Below are 14,049 nucleotides of genomic sequence, written 5' to 3'. Positions count from 1 at the left end.
TATGGGAAAAATACCAGATAAATCCTAGTAAAGTTCCTAAGGCTTCTGGGATGTTCTAAATGATGCACAGGCATATGAATGCATATTATGCAAGATGCAGAGTGCTCTCTGATGCAAACCCTAAGGCTTCTACTGACTCTACATGCATGAATGATTCTCTCCAAGTGGGTTAAGGGACTTGACTGACTGATTGACCCGCTAAGGCTGAGGAATGACCTACGTAGCTCGTGCCTGACTTATCCTGGACTGAGGATGTACAATGGGGTCACGGCGTACGACAAATATCATCGTACTGGGTTCTAATACTGTACAACTGTTGCACTGCTGATGATGAGCCAGTTTGTCACCATGCACCGAGTGCAGAGTGCATGTGACATTTTCATAGAGAAGATTGGACTAGTGAAGGTAGCTCGAAGATAGACATATGAGTGCACCCCCTCAATCCTGCAACCCATGTAAGTGATCTCTGTACGGCCTGCAAAACTGGGTATAGGAGGTGTGGAATACCATAACCATGTGTGTGTGTGTGTGTGTGTGTGTGTGAGAGAGAGAGAGAGAGAGAGAGAGAGAGAGAGAGAGAGAGAGGATTAATTAATCCTCAAGTACAAGGAACTACAAGATTGACCATTTTATTTGTGAACCTTAGGTGTGATCTGGCAAGCTTGGGTACAATATCAGATGTTGAGGATCGAATTGAGAGAGAGACTGGGGGATCTAAGGCGGTACGCTGCAGGTTTTGCAGGGTTCCTCTTGACCTCGTGTTAGATGTATCAAGTTATGAAGCATCTCCTTCTGTAACAGTTGCAATGACAGAAGCTTTTGATGGTATTCTATCACATGAAAGCTATTCAGGATCACCTTATTTTAGGCCTTCAATTCATTCAGATAGTGTGTCCACAAGCAAAGGAACTTTGAAGAAGAGAAACGTGGACATGGGTTGTGCAAGGAGCATGATGGAGCATGAAAGCATGGAGCTGTCAAACTTAAGTATGGTCACCTGTTTGAGATCTTCATGAATCATCTGACATAGTGCGCATATATGTAAATATGTATATTTTGTACATGCGTGTGGACAAGTGCATGCACCTGCGGGTGTGATACATTTTTTGGGGTGTTTTATTATGTTAAATTATAAGTATTTTTTAGTGATAGAAAACATCACGTCAGCAGGTGTGGCTAGCAGGGTTTGAACCCAGGTCCTGACCCAGCAAAGTGGAATTCCTTCACCACTACGCTGTGTGTGCCTGTGGAGTTCCTTGGGTCTTTTAGTGTTTTGGTCGAGTCTTTTAGTGATTTCAAGCTGAACAGAGTTTTGCATATGTATTGGCTGTGGTATAGGCATGCATCCCTTGGCCTCTATATCTTCGGTCACATTTTCCAGTTCTGTACCATTGTGTATGGTCAAGCTGCAGAGCATTATAACAAATCAGATGTTTCATATGAAGGGTCTGTTAAGGGCCAAGGGAGTTCTGTGGCTGAATGAAAGCAGGTGATTTCCTTCAAACTAATGTGTCTTGCCTTGACTTTTTGTTCAATGTATAGTGTACTTGATGTCTCTTCTCACTTCACTTTCCACTAATGATTGTAACATGTTGATATTTTCTGGTTCAGACATATTCGTTTGATCTTCCATTGGAGTGGAAAGAAAAGGTCAGAGGCCACTTTTGGTGGGCAATGGGAGTGCCCGCCAACTACATCTGTGGTATTCATTGGCTTAAATAATGATGAATTGGAGTTACTGCAGCATGCATTCACAAATGCTCAGGTTGACCATCAGATTAGCATAGCAAACGTTTTTCCTAATGGACAAGAAAATGTAGCAAGCCGGTTTGCTGAGATTATAGCTGCAGACACCAGATTCAAGGTATTTTTCTGCTGATTGCCATTGTGTAGCTGTATGCTTGCAAAGTGCAATTTCAATCATGCAAACTGCATTGGCATTATCAATGTAAAGGTACCTATTTCCCCCATAAAAGAATGTGGCAACGCATCCCAAAAAGTCGACAGGAAAGGCTGTAGTAAAACATGAAGGTAGGAATATGCTAACAAATACCTTTAAACCCTCCCAAAAATTATAAATTACAGATTGGTTCCAAACTATGTGCTAATCCGATTTGGGAGACTTTGAATTTGAAAGCGTAAGAAAATTATTGAAGTAAAGAAAATTATGTAAGTTAAACAGATTACAGAGGTAAAGTCTGGGAAACGGAGGGTAGGGGTTCCTCCATGGCCTAGGGGGCAAGAACCTTATTGGGGGCCTTAATGCCAAGTAATGCTGGGGCTCTGGATGTATAAGCTACCGGTCACTCTTTCATAGCCCTCTCTGGAGCTGCCCTCAAGAAGGCGCTTCCATTGGCTATGGACCTAGGTGGGGTAGATAGATTATGCAGGAGGGGTTGTTAGGTGGGGTAGATAGACTATGTAGGAGGGGGTTGTGGATGCCTGATGAGTTATCGTGACATTTATCTACTGGTACGACAATGTTAGAAGTCATCTCCTGTCTTTATCAGACACCAGGGCCTCTGTTGTGGGTGTGCCCGCCCTGTATAGGTGTTTTATCATTTTTCCTCACTCCCCGTATTTTTTCCCCATTTTTCCCCCATTTTTCCATGGTGTGGGTGGCTGCCATAGGCTGGCAGGAGACTTCAGATACTGGCCGACTGCACTCTTGTACACGTGGAGCTGGCCGACCTGATCAGAAGGTGTCGTGGAGTTTTTACTGCTGGCCGACTGGATGTGCCCAGTCGTGAGGGCTGGCGGCGCATGCTAGCGCTGGCCGACTGCATGATGGGGCCATATAAATAGGCCCCATTGCCCCACATTGTATTCATTCAGTTTTTTCCTCGGGATCTTGTGTATAGAGAAGAGTTATACGCCTATCTCTCTCCTTCTCTTGTGCTGTCTATTTTCTGCACTCTACTTGCTCTTGTGGTCTCAGATTTGGTTGTCATTTCCGCCGCGTATTTTGACATGGTATCAGAGCCCTAAGCTCTTGAAAGATCTTGGGAGTTTTCTAAGCAAGAGGGGGATTGTTACGTTGCTGATTGGTGGATTGTTTGGACTGTTCAGGAAGAGAAGTAGCAAGAGGAAGGCGGGGCAAGTTGCTGGACAACCACTTGCTACCCACCCTTTCAGTTACATCCCCGCGATGGCAGATTTATTAGAGATGGCTGAGAAGCATGTGAAAATCCCGACTCTCCCCACGTTCCCAGTGGACCGTTAGACGGGAACAATTACGGCATCTGGAAGGTTATGATGGAGTCTGTGCTGGAGTCATATGACCTTGCTGATTTCATCATTTTATCGGGGTTCCACGGCCGGAATGTCATGGACGCCTGATTAGTTATCGTGACAGTCTCAGTGTCAAATATTTAACACTTTCTCCAGACGGGCTACGAAGGTGTGGCCTCTGGCTAGTCTATTGGCTAGTCGATCAGTGGAGGCAAAAGTGGGGACCTGTAGAGGTCACTCCGAGGTATACATACCTCTTGACAATCTCGACAGGGCATCCCTGGACAAGAAGGATAGCTGTATGCAACATCATAGGTTTTTTAAAAGACCATGACTTTGGCTGCTCTCTGCACTAACATTACTCCATATAGCCATAGAGCTGATCTCTCAGCCATAGAGCTTATCTCTGCCTCTAAAAGACCATGACTTTGGCTGCTCTCTGCACTAACATTACTCCATATGTCTTGGCCATTGTGTGGCCAATCATGATAGTCTTGTAGTTATTCGTATCCATGGAGTTTCCTGCTTTGTGGATGGACACAATGGTGTTTGTGGTCCACTGATATGACCCTCCTGTGCTAACTGTCTCGAATACTCGAGAGTCAACCATGGGACGCGGTCTCTGTTTAATGTGTAAATATGACGTATATCTGTAATGGTGTGGATGATCTGGTGTTGTGTCATGTGCACAGTGGGTATCTACCGTGTGCTATACGCATGCAAGACTAGTTTCGAGGCTTGGGGAAGCTTGGAACTAGGCAGGCTGATTGACGAGCTGAGTTAGGGATATACTAACGAGCGGGCACCCAAGTATGGACGGGCGGGCGGCCAAGTGTGGACGCCCGATGACCGGCCAAGAGCCTATAAAAGGGTGGCCAAGGTTAGTTATTGGATACAGAGAGTCTCACGAGTTTGTGAGAGCTCTATGGTCTTGGAGCCTGGATCTTGTGCAGACGTGCACCTGCTTTATGCAGCCGAGGCCGGTAGCAGTCTCGAGGCCCGCGAGGGCAGCTTCGTGACGGTATGGGACATCACGAGGAGGAGGTTGGTCGGTACGTCAACCTAGTTAGCTCAGCTCGTGGCTCGGTGGGGACAGCCAAGACTGTGGGCTCGCCCACGGCTGTCATGGTTGGGAGGTGAGTCGGGCCTGCACCCCCTTGCTTGTTTGTTGTTCGTTTGTTTGCAGGATCCGAGTTTCGAACCAAGATTGATCACGAGGGGATCCGTGGGGACTTGACAGTGGTATCAGAGCATACCTCGTGAACGAGCAAGTCGGTAGGTAGAGAAGAAGAGGTCGAAGAACGGTATGTGTTAAAAAAGCTTGCTGTTTTTTCTCTGCATACTGCAGTTTTCAGATTTTGTATGTGTTTTTTCTTCATCAAAGAACCCCATGTTGATGGGAGATGGTAGTTTTGGTAGGGTTGATTGCTTTTGCAAAGAAGGGGAGTCGTGTTGTACAGTTGCATGAGAGAAAACAGAAAAACAGGGGAAAAAAAAAGCATGATGCTTTTCGTTTCTTTTCGTTGAACGAACGAGAGAGGGAGAGCAAGAGAACTGCTGGATCACTTAATCATTGGCGAATGGGTTTGTTGGCGAGTTTTGTTGACGTGGCAGGCGAGCAGGAGCGTATACAGGCGGGCGCATGGGCCTGCGTGGCCAGGCGCCCAGGCCCATGTAGGCGCCCAGGCCAGCCCAGGCCTACGCAGGCGCCCCAGCCAGGCAGCGCCTAGGCCAGGCCTGCGCAGCCAACCCAGGCAACGCCCAGGCGCATGTGGACGGGTGACCCCACCTATGCAGGGCTGGCGCAGGCGCATTCGCAGACAGTTCTGGCGTCGGCAGCCATGACGACAGCAGCATCGGCCAGCTCTCCACGTCAGCAGGCAGCGGCGGGCTAATCCAGGCGCCAGGAGGGAAGCGAAAAAAAAAAACACGTAAGGAAAGCATCGTTTTAGTGCTTTCGTTTTTGTTTTTTTTAGGGGAGTTTAAATTTTTTTTAAAAAAGGTTTAAAAGTCCTCCCCTCTCTAAGGTTTCCAAGGTTTTTATTTTTAAGACAAGAGAATATATATATCCAGATATATATATATATTAATATATATATATATATATATATTTATTCACCAAAAAAAAAACACAAAAGCTAAAGCAAAAGCTAAGCTTAGCTCTTCGAGATTTTTTGGCTTTTGGGAAACCTTTATAAACCCCTCTAGTGGGCTTCTTGCCACACATCTCTCGAGTTCTCAAGTTCTCAAGTTTTCAAGCTCTCAAGCTCTCGAGTTCGTTCGCACTTTTGTTGTGCAAAGACCAAATTTTCTCTCCACGTACCCTCTTCACGATGTCGACCCAAGAATCAGAGTTGGAGCCCCTTGTGGAACGTGAAGGCTTGCCGGCTACGGAAGGCACTGATGCCGATCTTTTTGACGAGTTTGTGTCAAAATCAGATTTCCAAGAGTTCAAAGTAGCTCTCGAAGCTTCTTCGTCGGAACGTCAGGCACAAATCGCAGCCCAGATGCAGGCTTTGCAGAACTCCATCGCTCTCTTGACCACTACCCTCTCTACTTTCTCGGGAATGGATACCTTAGCTTCTGCTTTAGGTCCCAATATTACTCCGGAACCGTTCGGGGGCGAGCAAAAGCAGAGAACCAAGGAGATCGTGGACACTTGGCTACACAAGTGGCAAGTTCACTTTCAGTTTCATCCATATGATGATGGAAAGAAGATACAGTTAGCAGCAGGTTTCCTGTCCGGCAAAGCTTTGCTTTGGTGGAAGGAACTGAATCCAAAGCCAACGACTTGGGCACAATTTGAAGACATTTTCAAGAAAGAATTCCTCAAGAAAGAGGATGACTATGATGTTGTTGCCTGGTTTTCAGCTTTGACCATGACCTCGCAGCACCTCACTTATGAGGTCTACCTCCAGAAGTTTCGTGACTTGCAGATGAAAGCTACAAAGATGGATCCCACTACTCTTTTGGGGTTTTTCGTAGCTGGTTTACCAGACTCGTACCGATTACAGGTTAAAAATAACAAATGTAAAACATTGGACGAGGCCATTCATTCAGCTCGTATCTATGATGATACGATGGTCTCTTCCAAGTCGAAACCCGTTACCGAGCAGGGGAACAAGTATAAAAGAAAGTTCTCCGCACCTATGGCTAACACGACTGAAGGCAAGTCTTCGGACCAACCTTCGAAGAATTCAAGTTCGACACCAGCGAAGAAGAAACGACTCCTTAGGGCTTTAAAGCTCAAGAAAGAAGGACGTTGTTTTATCTGCGAAGAAAAAGGACACATGCGTAATGAGTGCCCAAAGCAAAAGGGTACCAAGTCAAACGCAGGACCCAAGCCAAAGGCAGCTAACCAGTTGTCTTTGACAGGTACGTCAATTACTGTACTTTCTCGCCCTAGTACTTGTTCTGATTGTCTGTTCAATTCTAAGGTATTTGGCATGCATGATCTTCTCCGAGTTTATGGAGAAGTGAATGGCCATAAAATTCACATTCTTTTAGACCCTGGCAGTTCGCATAACTGGGCAGACAATTTTGGGATCGCAAGGTGGAGATGCTTCCAATCCAGATTCAGGACTACAAAGACACTCTGGAATGCTATGTCATGCATCTGGAAAATGTAGACTTGTTATTAGGGATTGAGTGGTTTAAGACTCTTGACGTCCAGATAGATTGGTCTAGTCATATTTTTTCTTTTCAGCATAGGGACACCAAGTATAGTATTTTAGGTTATTGTATTCATCCCTCTCAGGGACCTCTTGTAAATACTATTGATTTTGGAAATATAATGAATTCTTCTTTGTACACCGCTTTCCATTGTGTCTTGATTCCACTTTCTTCTTTTCTCATCCCTTCTTTGGATGTGAATGAATTAAGTGTGTTTGAAAGCAAAGAATTACAGAAGATACTTGATTCGTTTCAAGACGTATTTCCTAAGGAATTGCCATCGGGTTTACCACCTGAACGGGCAGTAGATCATCGTATTGACTTGATCCGTGGTGCTCATCCTGTGAGTATTCCACCTTATAGGATGAGCCAAGCTGAGGAAGATGAGTTGGCTAAACAACTCGAAGATTATTTGAGGATGGGCCAGATCCGTCCAAGTAAATCACCTTGGGGTGCACCTGTGTTGCTTAGGAGAAAGAAGGACAATACTTGGAGAATGTGTATAGATTACAAAAGATTGAACAAGTTGACAATTAAGAACCGTTATCCTCTCCCTAGATCAGATGACCTAATTGACCGGTTAGCAGGAGCGAAATATTTCACGAAGATAGATTTGCGTACTGGCTATCACCAGATACGTATTCATGAAAGGCATGTCGAAAGAACCGCCTTTCGGACTAGGTATGGCCATTACGAGTTTCTCGTATTACCTTTTGGGTTAACCAATGCTCCAGCCACTTTCCAACAAATGATGAACGATCTTTTTCGTAAACATTTGGGGAAATTTGTGGTGGTGTTCCTGGATAATATTCTGATTTATAGTCGTACTCTTGAGGATCATGTCAGACACCTCATGATTGTCTTATCTATTTTAAGACAGAATCGACTATATGCTAAATTCAGTAAATGTGAGTTCTTTATGACCGACATCATTTACTTGGGACACAAGATCACTAGAGATGGATTGAGCATTGACTATGACCGAGTTCAGAAGGTTTTGGACTGGCCTATACCGCGAACAGTGAAACAACTTCGTTCTTTTCTCGGTTTTGTAGTGTTTCTTCGGAAATCTGTACGGGAGTACTCTCAGCTCACACTACCGATGACCGACTTATTGAAAGGTCGTGGACGGAAGTCCAATCAGCCTATCACTTGGAATAATGATTTGGATATGGCCTTCAGACTTTTGAAAGATAAAGTCAAGGAAGCACCTATCTTAGCATTGCCTGATCCTAGTCGGCCTTATGTTCTTGAAACTGATGCCAGTGACTATGCTATTGGGGCTGCTTTATTTCAAGATGGTAGACTGGTTGCTTTTGAAAGTAAAAAGCTAGACGACACTCAATCTCGTTGGCCAACCCTTGAGAAGGAGCTTTATGCTGTGATTCATGCTCTCAAGGTTTGGAGACATTATTTATATGGCTCCAAGTTTGTGGTATTGACTGATCATCAGTCAATCAAGTATGTGTGTAATGCGGATGATTTGAGAGGAAGGAAAGCTCGTTGGGCAGAGTTAATGCAAGATTTTGATTTTGAGATCCGTTATCGGAAAGGGTCCATGAATAATATTGCAGATGCGCTTAGTCGGATTAGAGAGGTGAATACTTTGTCGTTCACCGAGATTTCTACTGACTTATTTCAGTCATTGAGAGGGCTTTGCAGGACTGATAGTTATTTTGGTCCATTTTGGGAGAAGATCCAGGACGGGAGCTCATTGATTGACCAAGACTCGGTGACTGCGCAGTCTACCATTCAGGCTGCAGGAGGTCAGTGGATGATTCGGAATGGTTTACTATTTCGTAATGACAAAATTTGTGTACCACAGATCCCGGACATTAGGTCCAAGATTCTGAGGGAGTGTCACGACGCCCCTTGTGCTGGACACCCTGGGGTACACAGGACACTATCGTTAGTGAAACACACTTTTTATTGGCCGAAGATGAAAGGGTATGTAGAAGATTATGTTCTCAAGTGTCAGATTTGTCAGGCAAATAAAGCTGAACGCTTTAGACAGGCTGGGTTGTTGCATCCTTTGCAAATCCCAGGTAATAAGTGGGAAAGTATTTCCATGGATTTTATTACCGGATTGCCAAGAACACATCAAGGCCACGATTCTATTTGGGTTGTGGTAGATCGCTTGACAAAAATGGCTAGATTTTTACCGACCCGGAAGACTATTACAGCTACGCAATTAGCTCGGCAGTTTATCGAGCAATTGTTTAGACTGTACGGGTTACCGCAGGACATAGTCAGTGATAGGGACTCTAAGTTTACGAGTGATTTTTGGAAACTTGTTTTCGAGAAGTTGGAAACAACTTTGAATTTGAGTTCCTCTGATCATCCTCAATCTGATGGCCAGACTGAAAGAGTGAATCAGATTTTGGAGGATATGCTTCGAGCATATGTATCCAAAAGACAGTTCATGGGAGGATTATCTTCCTATGTTAGAATTTGCATATAACAGTACTAAGCATACGAGTACAGGGTTTAGTCCTTTCATGCTTATGTACGGTTTTCAACCAAGATCACCTGTTACAGTAGGATTCTCAGGACTTTAGCATGATGCAGCACGTAATTTTTTGCAAGATATGCAGGAAATGTTACAAGTTGCAAAGGAATCTATTAGAAGTGCTCAAGACCGAGACAGGTTTTATTCTAATAGACATCGTTCACCTAGAGAGTTCTCTGAAGGAACGATGGTGTATTTGCGAGTTCCGAAAGATTCCGAGACTTTACGGACAGGTAGATCTCCGAAATTATCCCCTAGATACTGTGGACCATTTCATGTTACACGACGGATTGGTTCAGTTGCATATGAATTGGATTTGCCTTCTCATGTGAAAGTTCATCCTGTATTTCATGTCAGTAGACTTAAAGAAGTACTGGGTGGAGCAGATCAGTTAGTTACTCCTCAAGAAATTATAGATGTCCAGGACATGACATTTGTTCCGCACGAACTTGAAAAGATTCTTGGCTTTCGTGAACGAAGATTGCGTCATACGCTTATCACGGAATACAAGATCAAGTGGAAGGATCGTGTTGAGGAGGACGCTACATGGGAGACATTGACTTCTCTTCAGAGAGATTACCTTGGCTTTTTAGTGAGCTCAGGAGTGAGCTCTTAGAGGAAGGGGAGTATGTCATGTGCACAGTGTCTATCTACCGTGTGTTATACGCATGCAAGACTAGTTTCGAGGCTTGGGGAAGCTTGGAACTAGGCAGGCTGATTGACGAGCTGAGTTAGGGATATACTAACGGGCGGGAGGCCAAATGTGGACGCCCGATGACCGGCCAAGAGCCTATAAAAGGGTGGCCAAGGTTAGTTATTGGATACAGAGAGTCTCGCGAGTTTGTGAGAGCTCTATGGTCTTGGAGCCTGGATCTAGTGCAGACGTGCACCTGCTTTATGCAGCCGAGGCCGGCAGCAGTCTCGAGGCCCGCGAGGGCAGCTTCGTGGCGGTATGGGACGTCACGAGGAGGAGGTTGGTCGGTACGTCAACCTAGTTAGCTCAGCTCGTGGCTCGGTGGGGACAGCCAAGACTGTGGGCTCGCCCACGGCTGTCATGGTTGGGAGGCGAGTCAGGCCTGCACCCCCTTGCTTGTTTGTTGTTCGTTTGTTTGCAGGATTCGAGTTTCGAACCAAGATCGATCACGAGGGGATCCGTGGGGACTTGACATGCTGATCCGAACTCAGCCAAAACTATAGCATGTGGCATGGAGGGCTTGCTCCCCAATCATGGGTGATAACATCATAACCTACATTTTCTCCAGTCTCCTCAGGTCCTCTCCCAAATATGATCCCTAGAAAGAACTACAAAGAGAGAGATGTATGACAACATTCCAAACATGACTTTGTTAATGCAAGAGACCTTTTCTTATTAACCCACCGAATAGGGTAAGCTGTCCATGGATAAAGTTATGTTACTTCTGAAGTTGTAGATGACTAAGATTGTGATAAGTTGTTAAATTTTTTAAAAGTCTCAACTTATTTTTTAGAAATTGCAGGGTGCTATTGAAGCTTTTGCTACCCCTATACATGGTTTGTACTTTCAGTTTTTAGAGCTGACATAGTTCATCCAGTAATCTGCTATATATCCTTAAAAGTTTCTTATGGCATTTTTTTAGGTACATGAAAGAGCATATCAGTCTCAAGCACAGGATTCTTCAATTGATAATCATGCCTGTGTTGTTTTTGGCTTGGTCGGTTCTCCTTTGCGGGGCATTCATGAGGTATATTTTAACTGTGCAAACCCAACTGACATAAATGTTCACACCAGCTCACTGAATGGTTTTTTGTAGCTACAGCTAGAGGCATGCAGGAGTAGTAGGAAAAAAACCTGATTTGATCTGATTAAGAAATTTCAGGCTGATTTGAATGGAGCACTGATGCACTTAGTCAATGCTCGAGGAGTCCTTTTTCTAACAGCCGTCACATCTTCAAGCGAAGGTAACTTTGAGTTTCTTATGGATGCAAATATCTATCATGTCATTTAAGAATTGTGATAGCTTATTTAGAAGGATGCCAATGTAGTTACATTATTCCTGTTTGCCAAGTTCTTTAGTAAGGCTTCAGCTTCCCAAGTTGGCTTTACTCTAAGAATTTATACAAGAAAAGATAGAAGGACGCCAATGTAGTTACATTATTCCTGTTCTTTAGCTTTGTTTGCCAGGCTCTTTATTAAGTCTTCAGCTTCCCAATTTGGCTATACTCTATGAATTTATACAAGCAGAGATAGAAGCTTAGTCAATGTAAGGGATGTGTGCACAGAACAAGATGCATAAAGGAAATGGAAATTTGATGTATGGCAGTGACAGAAGGCTAGCAAATGGCTTCTTAATTCAAATGGTGGAGTGTTTGCTTTGGAAGAAAGTCTTGTTTTTATTAATGAGGGGTTTTGCCACACTGGTTGACCTGCCAAAAAACTAATGCATGATAGATCACTTGCTACAAGTTGCTTTCGAGAACGGAAGTCATCCTTTGGAAAACTTGTGGAATGAGCTATCTATGGCAGCAACCTCTGTGCGGGCCAGACTTTTCAAAGATACACACCTCTGCAGGTTTGAGCCCCTCTCTGTTGGTTGAAAAATGAAGTGGCTTCTTCCAAATGGTAAAATATTTTTGACACAGCAGAGATTTTGTTAAGTGCATTTAATTAATTCTTTGATTTACATGAGGTGCACTCATGTGTGTGTGTTTTATGGCGATGCAGGTGTGACTTGAAACATCATAATCATTAGACCCATGTTGATGTATATAAGGTGGTTCTCTTGACACTCGCATCTCTAGAATCCTCTTCAAAACAATGCTACCTGATTCCTCATGTATTAAGTAAAATAATAGCCTCCATTAGGTGCTGTGATGAGTGATATGCGAAAAACAAAGAATGAAAGAAAGATTTTATTAACTCTACTGAAGATCCAATGGGTCTAAATGACACAAAAGTAAAGTAAGTACTACAAGAGTTCCATGTGTAAACTAGAGAGAAAGAAAGAAAGAAAGATACATTAACCGTCTACTAAAGACCCAATGGGCCTATGAGACCAAAGTGATACAATAATGTCCATGGCATATCTCATCATGGAATGGAAAATAAAACAGAAAGAAAAAATAAACATAGCTATCTCACTTAGGTGATACAAAACTGTCCATGGAAACTCATCATGGAAATACTAAGAACATAGAAACATGAGAGCAGCATCAGCTTCGAGTAGATGGTATACCACTCTCCAAAATATCACGTATGGGGCTAATGAGTATGGCCGAGAGGTCTCCCTCAGCTATGTTGCGTGGAAAGGTAGCTCAATGGCGGTGGAGCATGTCCTGGATCTGGAGCTGATGAGGTGATCATGAGAGAGAGAGAGAGAGAGAATTATATTAACGTTGTCAAAAGACCCTAAGGGTCTATGAGACCAAAATGATGTATACAGCGTCCATGAAATCTCGTCATGGATGAAAAAAGAAAAAGCAACAGTGAGCAAAAACTGAAAACTGAAAGCTAAGATCTCAGACTCTGAGATTATACAAGATGAAAAATCTAGATCCTACTATGCCAAGTATAGGGTACCATAAGTGATGGGATATGGAAAAGCTGAATAAAAATAGTCAATCAACCCTGTATGCTGGGCAAGGGCCCATCCAAGATGTCTGTCCACCATGGGTGATACAAGAAGGTTAAAGATGTCGATAGTGTGCTGTGAGGCCGCTCGATGGCAGGCCAGGATGTCCTTAAATTGGGGCTGATGAGCTGGGGGTGGCGGGGTCGACGGGACGAGGGGGTCTAACTCTCTGGAGTGTGCTTGCCCGATCTGATGTGAATCCCTTTTTTTTTTGTTTTTTTTTTTTGGGAGGGGGGGGGGGGGGGGGGGGTTTACTATGGTATAGGCTCCCGTATCCACCATGGTGGGCTGTGGTGCCTCCCTATCCACCCTTCTAGGCTGGAAAAAACTGGTGATGGTAAGCGGAGAGGGGTGTTGGGGGCGAGGATCTCTGAGTAGTGACTCTCTGTGTCGGCTGAGAGAGAGAGAGAGAGAGAGAGAGAGATGATATTCCATTTCCTTAGATGGACAGGACTTTGGCATATTTGGACTACACGGAATGGGTTCATCTTTGATTCCTTGTCTGGAATACATGGGCACATTCTACGTATCTGTGGTTTGCTGCTTTGGCAGTTTTCTTCTCTTCTCTCAGCTCAGCTACTGGATGCAGATGTTATTTCGTTATGGTCTACGGCGGCTCGGCTGGCTCATCTTTGATGCTTTTATCTGGGATGCTTATTTGGCTAGGAGGCTTTCTTATTAGTGTACAGGTTTGCATGGTCATGATCCTTTAGAGGATCTTTTGTGGGGGTTTTTTTGGGGCCATAGGTTCTGTGTGAGCCATGTGGCTAATGTACATTTTTACATATAATATAAAACACCATTTCATGAAAAAAAAAAAAAAGAGAGAGAGAGAGAGTTATATTAAAATTTAAATGTCTCCTGAGGGTCTATGAGACCAAAGTGATACAATGCTATCCACAGTAAGTCTCATTGTGGAAAAGAAAAACAAAAGCAAGTACAAACAACATAGCTTTCTAAAAGTAGAGGCTGATACAATGATCATCATGGGGTATAAGCACTAGTCATCATGGAGTACATGAGAATATG

At 44.0% G+C, this 14,049-nt stretch overlaps 1 protein-coding gene across 5 annotated transcripts in view; it reads left to right on the top strand.

Moving 5' to 3' along the window:
* LOC147631339 (uncharacterized) overlaps positions 1–13,840 on the top strand; it is a 43,816-nt gene extending 29,976 nt beyond the window's left edge. The window contains exons 4-11 of one of the 5 annotated variants that reach the window (XM_086809734.1): positions 647–987; positions 1,339–1,489; positions 1,612–1,864; positions 11,029–11,133; positions 11,269–11,350; positions 11,841–11,961; positions 12,114–12,162; positions 13,464–13,840. In XM_086809734.1, the coding sequence (XP_086665860.1) occupies positions 647–987; positions 1,339–1,489; positions 1,612–1,864; positions 11,029–11,133; positions 11,269–11,350; positions 11,841–11,961; positions 12,114–12,141 (1,081 nt within the window). In that variant the 3' untranslated portion in view covers positions 12,142–12,162; positions 13,464–13,840. Of the gene's footprint in view, positions 1–646; positions 988–1,338; positions 1,490–1,611; positions 1,865–11,028; positions 11,134–11,268; positions 11,351–11,560; positions 11,962–12,113; positions 12,433–13,463 lie in introns of those variants that run through there. The other 4 variants (XM_086809735.1, XR_015267564.1, XM_086809733.1 and 1 more) reach the window with 4 other exon arrangements.
* The last annotated feature ends 209 nt before the right edge of the window (positions 13,841–14,049 follow it).

Source organism: Cibotium barometz, chromosome 15 (assembly GCF_041138505.1).
Source record: "Cibotium barometz isolate CiBa-2024 chromosome 15, ASM4113850v1, whole genome shotgun sequence".
Classification (NCBI taxonomy): domain Eukaryota; kingdom Viridiplantae; phylum Streptophyta; class Polypodiopsida; order Cyatheales; family Cibotiaceae; genus Cibotium; species Cibotium barometz.
The sequence above is the reverse complement of the archived record's forward strand: the minus strand, read 5'-3'. Positions and strand labels throughout refer to the sequence as shown.